Here is a 19,625-nt window from a genome sequence, read left to right on the forward strand (position 1 = left end):
AATTTTTTAAAAATATTTTATTGAAATGAAAGATTAATTTTAAAACATAAAACCACTTTCAACAATATTTTATATATTCTCTATGTGTATATGTTCTAGATCATAATTGACTCCCCAAGTCTTTTAATTTGAGGAAAAAAAATGTTCCAGTATACATCTTACATACCCAATTAAAAAGACATTACATCATCAGGGAAAAAATACATTACATTTAATACTGTTATAACTATTAAACAAGACTCATTAGTAACAGAAGTCGTGAAAAGCACCCAAAACTCATTCTATTAAATCATCTTAATATGATCTAGACAGTCTAGATTTAATATTTTTTTATTTTAATTGTTTGAAATAATTATTTTAATAAGAATATAAACTAAAATAATTTCTTGACTATCACTTTTAAAAAATAATTTTATTTATTTAAAAATAATTAATTAAAAAATTTTATTTGGACCGTTCAGATAAGATTTGAGCGGTCATACAGGTAACCACTTGTTTAGTCTAATCTTTTTTTTTTTTTGAAACAAAAGATATTGTTTTCTTCTTTTTAACGTTAACAAGACATTCTAATATACGCAACTTCATGTCGCTATGATCCTTTATTAAATTAATCAATTGAATTAGTCAGACAGAACGGGTTGATTTTTATAAGACGCTGATATTGAAGAAGAAAGAGCCTGTCCATATTCAAGTCAACAGCGAGTCAAAGCCACTCAAGTCACAGCCATTAAACCGGTACCCACGTATCCACCAAGAATCGGAAATTAATCATTTTCTTCTTCATTTATTTCTTATATATGAAAGCTTTTGCTGAAAATAAACGTAGGATATCTGCAAACCAGAAAGCAGAAACTTCCACACTATTGAGGAAACCGACCATGTCTATCACCATCTTCATGCTGTGTTTGTGCCTGAACATAGCTTATTCCGACAAGAACATGAGTGATGTCGGATTCATGTTTGACGGATTCTTCAAGTTGGGAGCAGCCAGTGATCAGGAGCTCAAAAATTCCAACATGTCAGCACAAGAAATACATGCCGATGGCGGCCTAAGTGAAGCTGGGCAAGTCTTTTACAATCTTCCTCTTCAATTCAAGAATTCCAGTACTACTTCTGTCTTCTCTTTCTCCACCACTTTCATCTTTGCAATAGTAGCCACCGATCCTACATTTCACGGCCAAACCAATATCTTGGCCTCTTCAATGCCACCTCCAATGGTCAAAGTTCCAATCATGTTGTGGCAATAGAGCTTGACACTGACCAAGATTTTCAGTTTGATGATATTGATGATAACCATCTTGGCATTAATATCAATGGGTTGCACTCTGTCAATCATTCTTCTGCAGGTTACTATACTGATCGTGGTCGTTTCAGAAACCTAGATCTCTCAAGTGGAAAACCGATGCAGGTTTGGGTTGAACATAATAGTACAGATCAGAAACTCAGTGTCACCATTCATCCAATAAACATGCCTAAACCTAAGATGCCTCTTCTCACGCTGAAAAGAGATCTTTCTTCTTATTTCTTTGAGTTTATGTATGTTGGATTCACATCCTCTACCGGGCCAAATTCATCTCATTATATATGGGGTTGGAGTTTCAGGATGAACGGTCAAGCTCAGGAGATAAATCTTTCTCGCCTTCCTGATATTCCTGGACTTTTAGGTCCAAATGAAATGGGTGGAGGTGGGAGAGTCCACAAGAAAATATTGATAGCTATATTATCACTAGTGGGTGCGGTTATCTTCCTAATCTTGATCTACGGTGTGGTTATGATTTTAAGGAGAAGAAAATTTATTCAAGTTCTTGAAGATTGGCAAGTCTTGTATGGGCCTCATAGGTTCACTTACAAGGACTTATTCATTGCAACAAAAGGGTTTAGAGAGGGCCAACTTCTTGGTAGAGGTGGTTTTGGCAGGGTATACAAGGGAGTTCTACCATTTTCCAAAGTTCAAATAGCAGTGAAAAGAATTTCTCATGATTCAAAACAGGGGATGAAAGAATTCGTGGCAGAAATCTCAACCATCGGCCTTCTCAGGCATCCAAACTTGGTAAGGCTTCTTGGCTACTGCAGAAGAAGAAAAGAACTGTTCTTAGTCTATGACTATATGCCCAACGGAAGTCTAGACAAGTTCCTTTACCGATTGCCCAACAACAACATACTCAAATGGAAACGCAGATTCAAGATCATCAAAGATGTGGCATCTGCACTCTTATATCTTCACCAGCAATGGGTTCAAGTTGTTGTCCACCGGGACATCAAATCAGCCAATGTACTGATTGACAATGACATGAATGCTAGACTTGGAGATTTTGGCCTCGCCAAGCTATGTGACCATGGAAATGATCCTCAAACATCTCATGTTGCAGGAACTCCAGGCTACATAGACCCAGAAATTGTGCGCAGTGGAAAATCAAACACAGGTACTGATATCTATTCATTTGGGGTTCTGCTGTTAGAGATTGCTTGTGGAAGAAGGCCGGTCGAAACTCAGACTTCGCCGGAGAAAGTGTTGTTGATCGAATGGGTTTTGGATTGTTGGGATAAAGGAGACATTTGTGAATCAGTGGATAGCAGATTGGGGGGTGAATATGTGGTGGATGAAGCTAAATTGGTGCTTACACTTGGCTTGCTGTGTTCACATCCTATTGCTTCAGCTAGGCCTTCTATTTCTAGCATTGTGCAATTCTTAGATGGAGATTCTCAGTTGCCTGATTACTTATTGGATTTAATCAAGTCTAGAAATTTCGATGGTTGGTCTGGTCAAGCCAGTTCTTCATTGTCCTCTGATTTTCCTACTGCCCAAACTTCTATGGCTTCTTTGACTTTTACAGAACCATTTGCCTCCTCCGGCCGCTAATACATCAAATATGTGTAAATAAAGAAAATTATAGGTAAGGTCTATTCTGTTCTGTTCTTATCTTTATTTACGTTGACCCTGCCACTGCTATTTGTTGAAAAGTCTAAAAGTTTATTCATTGCACGGCTGTTCTGTTTTCTAATTATATTTTCATTTGATTTGGAAAAAAGATCCCATATAAAGCCACCTAAAATAGGAAAATCTCAAACTAGATTGGCAAACCGAACAAATCCTACCCCAATAATTAATGTTTTAAAACTGTTTTACCCATTAATTGAAATGAAATTCACATCTAATCGTGCATACCTACCCAGTAAGAAAAACATTACATTTAACACTTATAAAAATCAAACATGACCCATTAGTAACCGCACCCACTAATTACCTGCAAAACATGACAACGTTTTCTGTGTAAAAAGAATCTGGGTCTCTTGGTTGCTGGCTTTTTTTTTAGCCAAGAAACATAGCATATTGTGCTCACCTTAATAAAATATTTATTTCGTAGTTAATAATTATTTTTTGAGAAAACTAATTTGCAGGTTCTTATGGTTTACTTCAATTTTAAATCAAGTCCATATAGTTTTTAATCAAGTTATTATATTTTGATTAGTTAAATCCATCCATTTCTGAGGTTAACGCTGTTAATTTTAAAAGTAAAATAATTTTAATATTTCATTTTTAACACGTCAACAAGCCATGTAAGTATAATGTTAGCCACATCATCAAAAAGTTAACGGTGTTAACCCCCAATAAAAGATGGGCTTAATAGACCAAAATACAAGGACTACAAAAAAAAAAAAGAATCAAATTAGCGAGAAAATTTAGTAACGGAATTTCTGTCACTTATCAAAAAACAACTTTATTCATTTACAATAATAAAGCCGTACTTTTTAATAAATCCTTGTTGTTATTCAATTACAAGAAAGGTTCATGAATTAATACGCCTTTGTGTTGTTATCCAATTACAAGAAAGGTTCTAACCTTCGAGATAATAGCAAAGGTTGAGGTTCTCACCCTGAAATGCCCTCGTGATGTTCCTAGGGAGCCATAGTTGATGGCACGACAGAGCAAACCATAATTTTATATTACCTTTGGTATTAATATAAGAGCTAATTTAATTTTTATTTTGATCCTAAATATAAGATTCTAATCAATTTTATTTCTGATATTTATCTATTTTTTCAAAATAGGATTTGTAATAATTATAGTTGTAGCCAATACACTTGATAAACAAAAATATTTTAGGAAAAACAATATCTATTTATTACACATAACTAATTTTTTAATCTATCCAAATTAGTCAACTATCTCTTATATTAAGGATTGGAGGTAGTATAAAGTTTCATCTTAATCCCTTAATTTTATATAAAGTGTAATAATAATAATTATAGCCAATACACTTTACTAGTAAGGGTGTTTTAAGAAAAACAATTATTTATTACAAATAACTAACATAATAAATTTTTTTAATCTACTCAAATTACTCAACTAACTCTTATAGTAAGGATCAGCTATAGTATAAAGTTTCATCTTAATCCCTTGATGTATGAAGTATTATTTTAATCCTAATATCATTAAAAAAATGTTAACATTAAAATTTATGTGTTGGCAAAACGACATTGATTATTCACATATCAAGTTTAATTTTTAAAATAATAATGATTGTTACAAAAAAAAATAATAATGTAATGTATTGCCTTTACTTTGATTCTCGTCCGTTGTCTTGTCCATCTATATTTTCCAGCTGCAAATTTCTTCCTCCTCACAAAGTCCATTTAAGTGGGAAACACTTGACTTGTACTAACAACCAGAGGCTTCGTCAACGTAGAAAAGTCGTCCAAAATAATTACCCTATTAAGATTTTGTTTTTAGTACTACGCTTCGATTTGATTTCATCAACATGTAATAAAATATCCAACATTCACAATCCCCAAATTAGATTCATGGACCAATTAGAAATTTGTTGAAATTACCAACTAGATTTGGAATATTCCTATTTCAGGTGCCTTTATATGAGATTTTTCCTTATTAATTGGTTAAAGCCACCTCTATCCGCGGTTACAACTCTGACGACAAAAGGCGGCCATGGCCCCGACAACATGTTTATTACAAAAATTTTGTTATAAATAACTAATGAGGACTTGTGAATTGTTCAATTAAACTTGTCAATCTATATGTGATTGAAATACAACAACAAAACTTCTGTAATAAAATTGTAATTTTTAATAAATATTCATTGTTAATTCAATCACAAAAAATACTTATATGTGAATTAACGAGTTCTATTTAGCAATTCACAAGTTTTCGCTAACTACTTATAACAAAACATTTACAATAATAGAGTTGCACTTTTTAATAAATTTTTGTTGTTATTCAATTATAAGAAAGGTTTATGAATTAATATACCTTTGTGGTTATTCACTCACACAACTATTGCGATAAAGTTACACTTTTCAATAAATTAATGTACGTTGTTCAATCATAAGATAGGTCTGAAAATTAACGCATTTAATTTAGCAATTCATAGGTCCCCATTTACTATTCACAACAAAACATTCACGATAGAATTGCATTATTCAATAAACCTTTGTTAATATTCAGTCACAAAATAATCTTAAAAATATACAAGTCAAATTTAGTGATTCACAAGTTCTCAATAACTATTCATAAAAAAAAAAAATTGATATAAACTTGTCACCAGAGTACTGACCATTGGATGACTATCGCTATCGGATCTCTTCCAGTGTTTGGTAGAAATGGCTTTAAAGAAAACAAAGCGGTGACTTGGAAAAGGGGGAAAAAAAAAGACAAAATACCTAGCATACGCAAATCCTGAATCTCAGATCTATAAATTAATTAATAATTTGTTGAATTTGCTAACCGGTTTAAGTTTTTCCATTTTGGGTAGCTTTAAGGGGGATTTTCCCCTTCTTTCCAAATAAAAATATAATTAGAAAAATAGACGAAATAAAGGGGCCCTCAAAGTTGAATAAACTCTAGACTTTTCAACATATAATACTGGCAAGAGCAAAGTGGATACATTAATTTTCTTGATTTACATATATAATTAATGCATTAGCGTCCGGAGCAGGCAAATGATTCTGTTAAAGTTAAAGAAGCCATAGAAGTTTGCCCAGTAGGAAAATCAGAGGATGATGAAGAACATACTTGACCGGACCAGCCACTTAAGTTTCTAGCCTTGATTAAATCCGATAAGTTATCAGGCAACTGAGAATCTCCATCTAAGTATTGCACCACACAAGAAATAGCAGGCCTAGCTGAAGCAATAGGATGTGAACACAGCAAGCCAAGTTTGAGAACCAATTCAGCTTCATCCACTTCATATGCATCCCCCAATCTGCTATCAACGGCCTCACAAATGTCTCCTTTATCCCAACAATCCATAACCCATTCAGTCAGTAAAACTTTCTCTGGGGAGGTCTGAGTTTCCACTGGCCTTCTTCCACAAGCAATCTCCAGTAATAACACCCCAAATGAATATATATCGGTGTATGTGTTTGATTTTCCACTCTGCACAATTTCTGGGTCTATATAGCCTGGAGTCCCTGCTACAAGAGATGTTTGAGGATTATTTCCGTGGTCACATAGCTTGGCGAGGCCAAAATCTCCAAGTCTAGCATTCATGTCATTGTCCATCAGTATATTGGCTGGTTTGATGTCTCTATGGATAACAACTTGAACCCACCGCTGGTGAAGATATAAGAGTGCAGATGCCACATCTTTGATGATCTTGAATCTTTGTTTCCAACTGAGTTTGTCGTCGTTGTTGGGAAGGCAGTAAAGGAACTTGTCTAGACTTCCATTAGACATATAGTCATAAACTAACAAAAGTTCTTTCTTCCTTTTGCAGTAGCCAAGAATTCTTACCAAGTTTGGATGCCTGAGACGACCGATGGTCGCGATTTCTGCGATGAATTCTCTCATCCCTTGTCTTGAATCATGAGAAACTCTTTTCACTGCTATTTGAATATTAGAAAACGGTAGAATTCCTTTGTACACCCTGCCAAAACCACCTCTGCCAAGAAGTTGACCCTCTCTAAACCCTTTTGTTGCAATGAATAAGTCCTTGTAAGTGAACCTATGAGGCCCATACAAGATTTGCCAATCTTCAAGAACTTGAATGAATTTTCTTCTCCTTACAATCATAACCACACCATAGATCAAGATTAGAAAGATAACCGCACCCACTAGTGATAATATAGCTATCAATATTTTCTTGTGGACTCTCCCACCTCCGCCCATGTCATTTGGATCTAAAAGTCCAGGAATGTCAGGAAGGCGAGAAAGATGAATCTCCTGAGCTTGACCGTTCATCCTGAAACTCCAACCCAATATATAATGAGATGAATTTGGCCCGCTAGAGGATGTGAATCCAACATACATAAACTCAAAGAAACAAGAAGAAAGATCTTCTTTCAGCGTGACAAGAGGGGTCTCAGGTTTAGGCATGTTTATTGGATGAATTGTGACACCGAGTTTCTGATCTGTACTATCATATTCAACCCAAACCTGCATCGGTTCTCCACTCGAGAGATCTAGCTTTCTGAAACGACCACGATCAGTATAGTAACCTGCAGAAGATTTATTGACGGAGTCCAACCCATCAATATCAATCCCAAGATGGTTGTCATCAATATCACCAAGCTGAAAATCCTGGTCAGTGTCAAGCTCTATTGCCACAATATGATTGGAACTTTGGCCATCGGAGGTGGCGTTGAAGAGGCCAAGATATTGGTTTGGCTGAGCTTCAGGTATAAATCTAGTAGGCGAGATAGCGAAGGCGAGTCCATGGCCATGAAATTTAGGATGGGTGGCTACTATTGCAAAGATGAAAGTGGTGGAGAAAGAGAAGACAGAAGTAGTATTGGAATTCTTGAATTGAAGAGGAAGATTGTAAAAGACTTGCCCAGCTTCACTTCGGCCACCATCGGCATATATTTCGTGTGCTGACATGTTGGAATTTTTGAGCTCCTGATCACTGGCCGCTCCCAACTTGAAGAATCCATCAAACATGAATCCGACATCACTCTTGTTCTTGTCGGAATAAGCTATGTTCAGGTACAAACACAGCACGAAGATGGTGATAGACATGGTCGGTTTCCTCAATACTGTGGAAGTTTCTGTTTTCTGGTTTGAAGAGAAGGATCCTATGTTTATTTTCAACAAAAGCTTTCATATATAAGAAATAAATAAAGAAGAAAATGATTAATTTCCGATTCTTGGTGGACACGTGGGTACCGGGTTTAATGGCTGTGACTTGAGTGGCTGTGACTCGCTGTTGACTTGAATATGGACAGGCTCTTTCTTTCTGCAATATCAGCGTCTCATAAAAATCAACCCGTTTTGTCTGACTAATTCAATTGATTAATTTAATAAAGGATCATAGCGACATGGAGTTGCGCATATCAGAAAGTCTTGTTAACGTTAAAAAGAAGAAAACAACATCTTTTGTTTCAAAAAAAAAAAAGATTAGACTAAACAAGCGGTTACCCGGATGACCACTCAAATCTTATCTGAACAGTCTAAATGAAATTTTTTAATTAATTATTTTTAAATAAATAAAATTATTTTTTAAAGTGATAGTTAAGAAATTATTCTTGTTTATATGCTTATTAAAATAATTATTTCAAAAAATTAAAATAAAAAAATTAAATCTAGACTGTCTAGATCATATTAAGATGATTTAAATGGAATGAGTTTTGGGTGCTTTTCACGAGTTCTGTTACTAATGAGTCTTGTTGAATAGTTATAACAGTATTAAATGTAATGTATTTTTTCCCTGATGATGTAATGTCTTTTTAATTGGGTATGTAACATGTATACTGGAACATTTTTTTTCCTCAAAAGACTTGGCCTGGGGAGTCAATTATGATCTAGAACATGTATACATAGAGAATATATAATATATTGTTGAAAGTGGTTTTATGTTTTAAAATTAATTTTACATTTTAATAAAATATTTTTAAAAAATTGTAAACCATCATCAAATGAAATACCTTACTAAAATAATTGTTTTGGATGTGTGTGGTAATATTATAGTAAATAACAAGTAAAAGCTTTTAATAACCCCATGAAATGATTTGGATATTAGCTATATCTAATCATATTTTAATACTTAGATCACTTTTAAAATAAATACATCTAAGTTTTGATTTTATAAAACAAACAAAATATCATTAGAAAAATATTTTTAATAACTTAAAAAGGCAGGTTAAGATGCAAATTTATGCCATCCAAAAATCTTTTAGATGCAAATTTATTCTAAAAATTTAAAATTATAACAATTTTGTCCCCTACTGTTAAAAATGTTAATGGTTAACATCACTATTTTAACGGTTAACGTTAATTTTTTAATAGTATGAAGACAAAATTACGATGATTTTAAATTTTTAGGATAAATTTATACTCAAAATTAAAAATTTTCAGGCATCCAACACTCCTACATAAAAACTTTTAAAATAAATCCGTGCCTTGACTTTAAAAAAAAATCTAAATGTAGATTTATATTTCTTTTACTTCTCTCCCACACATGAAGCGGCCTCTTCCTCCTGGTTTTTATTTCCCTTTTCCTTCATCTACCTCTCACGTCACATTATCCGCCATTTTTCTTTTTTGGCTTCTTGCTCTTGCCTTCTGCGTGCTACACTGTCCTTTAACCACCACAGTTTTGGTTTGAATCACTATCGGACCAACAATGGCCACACCTTGAAAGGGATAATCTAGTCTCATGGGTTAGTTTTTGTTAAATCATGTATTAGCTTATAACTTCAGTTAGCAAAATAAGAAAGAATAATATATAAGAGAGGTTTTATATGACTTACATTTGTTCATATGTATGAGGAGTTGATATGTTGTTGAATTAAGAATGAAGTTGAGATATATGCAAGCACCAAAAGCAAGAGTCGCGTGACACGCGTCATCACGAAGACTTTGGATCAAGTGGATCAATTAAAAAGAAACCCATGTGTGCTCCCTCCAATTTACAATATGTCACTTTAACTAATTTTCAAAAACATAAAATAACAGTTAGCTCATTAAATATTTCACAATGATTTTTTTTAAATTTTAATCATTTTAAATGAAACTGTGAAGAAAAGGGAAAAACACAAAAAGTTGTATTTAAACGTTAATTACAAAAAAATTAAAAAATAAGTATTAATTACCTTTTAGATGAATTATACCTAGAATCAAATTATCCTGCTAAAATTGATTGTGGTATCAACTATAGGGGTGTTTAAGTAGAAACAAAATCATGATTTTAAAAATAATTTTACAACATATGAAATAAATATGTAGAGAAATTTATCTTAATTTACAAAAAACTATTTTTTTAAAAACACTTTTATGATTTTCCTAACACTGCTTGCGGGGGTACACACCCATAAAAGCGGGTTCCCTTTGTTTTTGGGGCGGGGTATTAGGGTTTTGGTCTATGTGTTTGGGCTTGGCCCCTTTGCATTTCATCATGACGGAGTGAGTTTAAGCACACAATCGCATGGCACAGGCTTGAACTTCGAAGTCAAAAGAATTCATTTTGTTTTAATGTGCCTTTAAAGTGTGCTTAGTGAGCAACTTTTTTAGTCCAAACAACTTCCCAATTGCTTAGGCCTTAGGGTTATTAATTTCTAATGCATTTAAAACATTTGCCTCTAATGTTAGGACTGGACCGGGAGGCCATTTTATTGGGTGGAAGGTCAAGAATAAACTACAAGGACCCATGTCTTAAAATACAAACCTTAGGGACCTTCATGGAGCTTGACTGAAACTATAGGACCCATGACATAGTTTGCCTAATCAAGAACTGCATAGAACCAGCAATTTTATCTTTGTTCTTTAAGTTAGTGTGACTGTAATCAATTTATTGGTGGCTTCAATTGATGTTTGGAGATGCTGTTTCATGCTAGCTTTGAGAGGATAATCGCTGTATTCAATTTATGTGGTCCTATGCATGATTGTGGGGACAGTCTATATATATGCTGTTTAAATTTCCTTATGTATATTTAATTATTTAGTTATTTTTTGGGACCCATTAATTTAGTTATTGATAGAATTATTTTGTCATTTGATGCAACAAATGGGTTTAATGTTGAAACGGTTCAAGTATGGGATTGAAGTAAGGACTTAAACAATTTATTTTAGTTCTTAGTATAAGAACTAGATAAATAATTTGTGAATATTAAAAAAAATTAGTTGAGTTAGTTATTTGTAATAAATGGGTATTGTCCTAAACTATCCTTGTTAGTCATGTGTATTACAACATAAATCTTTTAACATATACAGTTACCATGTGGACTATTTTGGGATAAATGAATAAATATGTGAGACAAAATGAATTAAAGTCTTACGATCAAATTGAATATCTAATTAACTCTTATATTTATGACTGAAGGCAATAATATTAATGGTGATGATCATAATATAGAGTTGGCAATCATGGAAAGGTGATCCCAATAATGAGTAACAATAGTATAAGTAATATTAATATTACAATTTTGAAAATAATTGAAGAATAAATCTGTTGACATATATACATAAATAGCGATATGGGAATCTAACATTTCTACTGCTTAGACTAAATAAGAATAAATGTGGCAAAAAAATTAAGAATAAATATATAAGAATGCAGTATTACCTACCATGAGAATCTAACAGTTTGAAACGAATATAAAGACAGTTTATCACAATTCCTACCATGAATATAAGAATAAATATATAAGAATGCAGTATTACCTACCATGAGAATCTAACAGTTTGAAACGAATATAAAGACAGTCTATCACAATTCCTTGGAGATTCTTTCTGCATTTTGATGAACGAAGTCCAACATAACGTAACTCAAAGAACATATTCTCGTCATGAAGCACATCGATGTTGAAATATTTTATTTATTTATGGTTGAATTAATAATTGCATAATAACACTAGACTATAAAGAATAAAGGAAAAATACCTACAAATATTGTTAAGAATAATATAAGCTGATTCATCCCCTCTTCCACTCCCGCTTTCACTTCTATTTTTATTATTCTCAGAAATGCTCCAATGCCTTATGCCTCCACAAGGAGTCTGAGAAAGACATTGCATCCTATAAGCCTTCATTTTCTAGCCAAATATTGGCAAGTACATATCCATGAACATTGATGTTTTATATACAATTTTTTTTTGGCTTCTAGAATGTTTGTTACGCAATTTTTATAGTCATGATAATCTGAATAATTATTATATTCTATATTTTTAATTTTATATTAATTTATATTAATATATTTTAATAATTTATTATTAACAATAATAAACTATGACTTTATATATATTACTTATCTCTTCACAAATTTACTTTAACTTATAAGTGGACATATACGAACATATTAATATTTGTTTTTATCCATTTGATCAAGATTTGTTTTGTCTGGTAACTTGGACCAACTCTTTGTTCCTAATTTGTTTATAACAAGCATGCTCAATTTGCCTGATTGCCTCCAGTGGAGGCCGAGTCTGCTTCAAACAGGAATCTTTAAACTGGATAACAACTTAATTAGAATCTAGCCAGTAATGAGGCATCATGGATCATAAAAAAATTTCTAAATCAATTTTCACTTTTTAAGAAAAATTGTGATTCTTTTGTGGATTTCTTGGTGGTGGTGTTCTATACAAAATTCCAAACAATTTATTTATTAACTAAGGTCCCCGTGGATTTTTTTGTTGGCATCATTGTAGGGTAGATCCCATTAGCAAAAATTAAAAATTATTAAATGATATATTAGAAAAGTTAGCTTGTAATTTATGTACTATCTTCGATTCTTAATATAAGATCTCGTTTGACTTTATTTTGATTCTAAATATAAAACCCCAATTCATTTTGTCTCTCATATTTCTTTATTTTTTTTTCAAGATAGTCCTTCTAATAATGATAGTTCTTGCCAATAAACTTGATTAGTAAGGATATTTTAGGAAAGATAACACATATTTATTACAAATAAATAACTTAACTTATTTTCTTAATATACTCAAATTAGTCAACAAACTTTTATATTTAGGACTGGAGGTAATATTATACTACCTCCAATCCTTAATATAAGACCTCGTTTAACTTTTATTTTGGTTCTAAATATAAGATCCCAATCCACTTTATCTCTCATTTTTATACATTTTTTTTCTAAGGTAGACTTTCTAATAATAGTAGTTTTAACCAATACACTTGATTAGTAAGGATATTTTAAGAAAGACAATACCTATTTATTATAAATAACTAATTTAACTTTTTTTTTTTAATTTTCTCAAATTAGTCAACTAGCTCTTATAATTAGGATTGGAGGTAATATAAAACATACCCAAAAAGTCTCGCTGCGCATGAGTATAATGTATTTCATTTCCCGGGGGCAAATATGTGTGTGTATTATTTTCCAGCCTCTTTACAACATACAGACATAATATTAGTGTTCTTTAAATGGCCCATTACCGCATGGACACTTTGGAAGTGTTTAATATGTGCTTGCGGGTAAGGATGGACCGCAAAAAGTGCTTCGGTGGCAAGGTTTTGAACCTTGGTTATCGACAGATGTAAAATTTATTAAAAACTCGAAAATATAATTATAAAAAATAACATACTGTTTTGAAAGTGATACAATATATGTTAACTATTAGTATAATAATCTTTCATTTCTTGTGGAATAAAATTTATTTCTATCTTTTTGTAAAATAGTGAAATTCTTTGTCATAAAATTTTCAGTATATCTTTTAAGAAAGAATATGTTATACAAAACTGAAAGTATGACCAAATTCAAGTCAAACAAGAAAATAATTTTTTTGGATAGAGGTAAATTTTTTATTTGTGAATATTAAACGTTAATAATCAAATACTGTATTGTTTTATATTTTTTTGGAAATATAAAGACTAAAATTTTATTTGACAAGCTTAAAAATATTTATTAAAATTTTTTTATTTGATAACGTCTATTTTTATATTGAATATAAGTTAAAATTCATGTTTTTAACTATACATGTTTGGCTTTTTCAAAAAATTAACTGGATGCAAATGAAAATTTTCTAGAATGTTGGAATGAAACATATTTAATAATTTGACAAACACAGATGGAGGGACACACCCAAAAGCGGGATATTTGCCTTTTTTTTAAAAAAAAAAGTAGTTTTTTTTTTGCTGAAGTCAACGATAGATGACTTGTTTCCTTTTTGTTTTTACTTCTTACAAGTTTGAATTTGTTCTTAATAAATAAAGTTTTATTTTTATTGTTAAAGGAGTAAATTCCCTTGTTAATCATCATGTTGAAGAGCACTACATATTAAACGTCAAGTAAGTTTGAAAATGTATAATAAAATATTAAAAATATATAGTTTACTTTTACTTCTGTATCCTCAAGACTCAACTTCCCCATAAATTTAGCCCTCTAATGATGAATCGATCAATTAGAATGGATTCACTTTAATATTTTACAATTTCATGGAGAATGACATTTGGGTCTTTTGCAAGAGAATTATTAATACTTTTCTGCTTTAATTAAAAAGGCTATTAATACAATATATATTATACTTGTCAATTTCAAGCAGATCATATGCTTAATGAACCAAAATATTAATAATTTATTTTACATGGAAACCAAATGTCATTCTCCCCCAGCTATTTCCCCTAAGTGCCTTATTTTTTTTTAAACAATATTTTTAAAATTGAAAAAAAATTAAACTTTAAAATACTATCTAGATCATTTAAGTGAGTGTGTATTTTTTTAATACACCAGGGGCCTCCGTATTTCCATTAATTTTTTTTTCATTGACTAATGACTAGAAAGAATTGAATGATAAACTACAATAGTAAATAACAATTTTTTGTGCGGAGAATGTGAGTGCAAAATATTTGTTTAATTAGAAGAGATTCCCTCATCCACAAACGCGTGATATTTTATGCTGATTCTGACATGGTTCTTTGTTGAATTTATGATGCATAGGTTGGATTGGCCATCTTGTATGACCCTTGTACATTCAAATCCTTGGTTTTTCTTTTATTGTGCCCTAAATCTGGGCACTGAGTCACGAGAGCCGTTTCGCCTTTGAAAATGCACAAAGTGGGCAGATCAAAATTGTACTCTCTTCCACTTAGGCAATTAAAAGATAATCCTAGTCGCGTAATAATGTAATACAAAGTGCATAAGACACACAACTTAAATTGTTAGGTTTCTAGTTGTCTATGAAACAACCTTCCATCCCTAACATGAGAGGGAATTTAGGATTTGTTTGGTATGAGGAAAATGGAAGGAGAGAGGAGAAAAAATTTAATGAGTTCGATTTACAAAATTGAAGATGTGGGATTAAAAGTTTTTTTAATTAATTTTTATCTTTTTATTTTACATCCTCTCTTTCTTAAAAGAAAAAAATTTCAATAAACCCTCTTGGCTGCCAAATTTATATTGCAAATAGCTGAATTCTTGTTGCAAACCGTCAAATTCTTGTTGTGAATTGTGAAATTTAAGTTGTTCATTCATTTACCGATGAAATTTATAAAGATTTACAACTCAAATTTGACTATTTATAACAAGAATTTAGCGATTTACAACTCAAATAAAGTAAGAATATTTTTATTTTCTCATACAATAAATTTTAGTCAAGGGGATACAATGAAATTTTAAAATTTTTTAGGATTTGGCTGATATTAATTCTTTATCGAGAGAGTTTATTGAGATTCTTTTTATAATTCTCTAATTTTTTAAATCAAGCTTATTAAAATTTTCTTTCCTTTTCATTTTCCTCGTACCAAATATAATTTAAATATAAAATTTTAATCTATTTTATACCATATACTTGTCCTGTTTTTTTCTAAATTATCCATATTGATTATACATATTAAGAGATTTTATATAAATGGGTGATTTCAATGTAAATAATTTTTTAAAAAAATATTTTATTTCCTTTTAATTCTATTATTGGGTTTTTTTTAATGGTAGTCAATTTTCATGGTTTAAAAAAATCTATCATTATTCAATTTTTTAATTATATACTCCCTCCAGTTTTATTTATAAGTATTAAATTTGGGAAGGGGTGTGGTCCAGTTTGAGCTTTAATTTGGATTTATCTTAATATTTAAGACCTTTTTAAATTTTTTTTAATTATTTATTCTCTTTCATTTGCCGAACTCTCTCTTATCTCATTTCACTATGCATTCTCTTTCATCATTTTTATCATTTATTATAAAGGCATAATCTAAGAACAAAAATATATTTTTAACTTATTTATTACTTTTAACCAATTTCAACTCATTATTTATTACCAGCAAATTAATTCTTTGAATTCATAATAAACACAGGAGGCAGTATTAGAAATACAACGAACACCATTTCATATATAGTACATATCATAAAGTGTCGTTCACTTAAAAAGAAAAGGGAATGGTAGTAGAACGTTCTGACGAAGGTGGAGGATCGGAAGAAGTGAACAAAGCGAATCGAACGTGGAAGAAATTCAAGCGATACCCTCAAATTGGCGAAGTTGATCAACAGGAGGATGCTGGTAACAATGAAAAAGAAACGTCTTTTAAGGACAAGCTATTTGGTCTAAACATTCACCCTAAATCAAAAGATGAAAAGGGAAGAAGTGTGTTTGATGAAGTGTGGGCTAAATATATTGCTGGTTTACAATGTTTCTTTAGCAATGACAAGGTCACGGGGGTTGAAGCTGGCACTAAAAATATTGTAATGGAAGATGATGAGGATTGCCCTACCCTTAGGGTCTCAAGGGAAGAGTATGAGTTGTGGTGCGCTCCATGGAGAAAATCCTTGATCGTAAAGCTGTTCGGAAAGAACGTTCCTTTATGGGTTATGAGAGACAATTTGAACATGCTATGGAAAACCTCAAAGGAATTCTCAGTCAGGGATTTGGACAATGGTTATTTTGTCGTCTCCCTTGAGGATGAGGATGATATGAATTGGATGCATCAGGAAGGACCATGGATGATCTCTGATAGGTACCTGGTAGTCCAAAGACGGAGACCGAATTTTGACCCGTGGAATACGGAATTGCACAAAAAGATTATGGTTTGGGTGAGAATTCCACTTCTCCCTCTAGAATTTTTCAATTCTGCTAGTCTGAGAATGATAGGATCCCTGCTAGGGAAGGCTCTAAAAATCAATCGGGCCACCTATGTAAGTGAAAGAGGCAGATCGCCCGTATTTGTGTGGAGATTGATTTGAATAGGAGGTTAAAGTCAGTGGTTAACATTTTTGGAAAAAGAAGATGCGTCATGGATAAAGGCCTACATCTCATTTGCTTTTGTTGTGGAAAGTACGGACATCACCAAGACATATGTCCTGAGAATCAAAACTTGAAAACATCCACTGCGGGGGGAAATGAAGATCAGGTGCAGACAGCTTCGTCGGAACCCATGACGAAAAAAATGGGTCTTGAACGTAAACAACAAAAAGCCCCCTGAGACTATGAAGAAGAATGATCAGGTAGCCGAACCAACAGGTGAAAAGCGGCCAAGAGGAAATATAGAAGGAGCCATGGAGGAATTGGTACCTCTGATCGGCCGAGCTCTACCGGAGAAGGAAGGTCACAGAGTTTGGAATCTTGTTCAACGGCCAAGACGTAAAAAATCTGGTAATTCCGGATTTCATGGACCTACGAAAATCAGGGAGGAGTGATCCTCATAGGAAGTTATTGGGAAGAGAGGATTAAGGGATACTGCTATCAAATTTAATGATCCGACCGTTGAAGCTGCTCTAGAACCAAACTTAAAAGCTGCAACCAAAAAGCCACCTAGATCTTTCAGAAGAGACTCTACGAATCAAAGACAGTGGGTCCTTGTAGGCCAACAGAATTCTTTTAAAAATAATAGGACATACAATGGAAAAGAAAATATTCCTAAAGACTTAACCTCTCTCTCTGGGCCTTCAATTGTGTGAGTCCACCACTTTCTTAACTCTCTAAATCCTTTCAACGTCTTATCTGAGCCCACGGTGGTAGCCATGGATGAAGAATAGCAGACGACCTTAAAATCATCCACTAGCTCGGATATGGAAGTCCAACAAGTCGCTGGGCTTGAATCCACCTCTAGGATCCAAGTTAAAACTTCAGAAGCTACTAGTACAGAGATCGGTACCCTTAGCACGGTGACTGGAAACCTGAATGCCGTTAACACTATAAGGGGACTTATAAGCATTGTCTCCCCGATTGAAGGCTCTCCATGATCAGTTTGTTTTGGAATTGTAGAGGTATGGGCTCCAAAGCACTTCTGCGGCTCATTAAAGAAATTTAAAAAACATACTCTGTTGAATTTGTTGCTCTGTTTGAAACCAAAAGTAGCGGCACTAAAGCTTGAGCTCGCTGTCAAAATCTGTGTTTTGATAAGTTTGAGATTGTTGATGCTAACAGACTCTGGGGAGGCATTTGGATCGCTTGGAATGAAGTTGGCTACACCATCTTTGTCGAGAAGACATCCAATCAGTTTATTCATGTGAAGGCTTCTAAAGGGACTGAAAACATGTTCATCATTGCAGTGTATGCCAGTCCTAATAATATCTATAGAAGACAACTGTGGCGAGATCTTTGGGACCTTAAACCCAACGAGAATACCTTGTAAATTTTAGGAGGCGATTTCAATGCCACCTTGTACTACCATAAACGTCGGTCCACTGCGGCTCACCCAAGCTCAGTGGATATTGACTTCATTCACTGGTTTGATGATATGGAAGTACATGACTTGGGATGTATCAAACCTTTTTTTTACTTGGCATAGAGAAGGCTGTGAAAGCATGATCGATCGGGTTATTGCTAATACTACTTTCAAGGAAACCTTTGTCGATACGACCGTCAAGCATCTTCCGTGGTTCAAATCCGATCATAGACCTATCCTTCTTACCCTTACTGCAGGAACCACAAGACATAACCGCAAACGTCCTTTTTGGTTTGTGGCTTCATGGGTCCTACACAATGACTTTGCTAGATTAGTTAAGAAGGTGTGGGATTCAACTACTTGTTGGGAGGAGAACGTCGGCTCCTTTACTTCAAAAGTGGATGTTTGGAGCCATGATGTCTTTGGGCACCAGGGAAGAGCGAAAAATCGAATCATGGGTAGATTGGAAGGAATCACCAACCACTATGGTGCTACAGGCCTCTCTTCATCCATCTCGCAACTCCACAAGGAGCTGCGGTCAGAGCTAGAGAATATACTTATAAAAGAAGACCTTATGTGGGCTCGAAAGGCTAAATGCTAATGGTTCTTCTTAGGAGACAAAAACACCAAGTATTTTCATTCACTATTACAAATTTTGTAATATATGACGCTTAATATTTGACTGTTATTAACAAAAACCGTCAAGTATGATGAGACGGAATTATAATAGGTCATTATTTGACGGTTGTATATAAGAACCGTCAAATAAGCTAAGAGAATATTTTACGGTTAAAAATAATAACAGTCAAATATTTATGATATAAAGATTTAAAAATTTATTTGACGGTTAATCTTATAAACCGTCAAGAAAACCAACACCTTCTCAATTTTTTTATCCGGCTCCTCGCGATTCCTCTTCTTTCCCTTCCTCCCCTGCCTTTCCTCATTTGTTCTTCTTTATCCAGCCATTCTCATCATCAGATCTTGCCGCTTCTCGACAAATCTCCCTGTCACCCCTATTGTTTGATTCACTTATTTGGTTTGGTTCGCAGGTACATTTTCACTTAACCATGATTCACCATTCTTCCTTTGTTCACTTTCTTCATCTTCATTTTTCTTTCTTCTTCAC

General features: G+C 33.0%; 1 protein-coding gene and 1 pseudogene across 1 annotated transcript; one reads left to right on the forward strand and one right to left on the reverse strand.

Annotated features, from left to right (window-relative positions):
* Positions 1-860: 860 nt before the first annotated feature.
* Positions 861-2,958, forward strand: LOC114732329 (L-type lectin-domain containing receptor kinase V.9-like; annotated as a pseudogene).
* Positions 2,959-5,854: 2,896 nt separating this feature from the next.
* Positions 5,855-8,066, reverse strand: LOC114732328 (L-type lectin-domain containing receptor kinase V.9-like). The gene has a single exon (XM_028919619.1). It carries the CDS (start codon positions 7,970-7,972, stop codon positions 5,936-5,938), a length of 2,037 nt encoding a protein of 678 aa, XP_028775452.1. The 5' UTR covers positions 7,973-8,066; the 3' UTR covers positions 5,855-5,935.
* Between the last annotated feature and the right edge of the window lie 11,559 nt (positions 8,067-19,625).

This window comes from Neltuma alba, unplaced genomic scaffold (genome assembly GCF_004799145.2).
Source record: "Neltuma alba isolate B1F8T4 unplaced genomic scaffold, ASM479914v2 tig00012902_pilon, whole genome shotgun sequence".
Lineage (NCBI taxonomy): Eukaryota > Viridiplantae > Streptophyta > Magnoliopsida > Fabales > Fabaceae > Neltuma > Neltuma alba.

Coding starts and splice junctions, on each gene's coding strand:
- LOC114732328 (XM_028919619.1), bottom strand. CDS start 7,972: ATGTCTATCACCATCTTCGTGCTGTGTTTGTACCTGAACATAGCTTAT.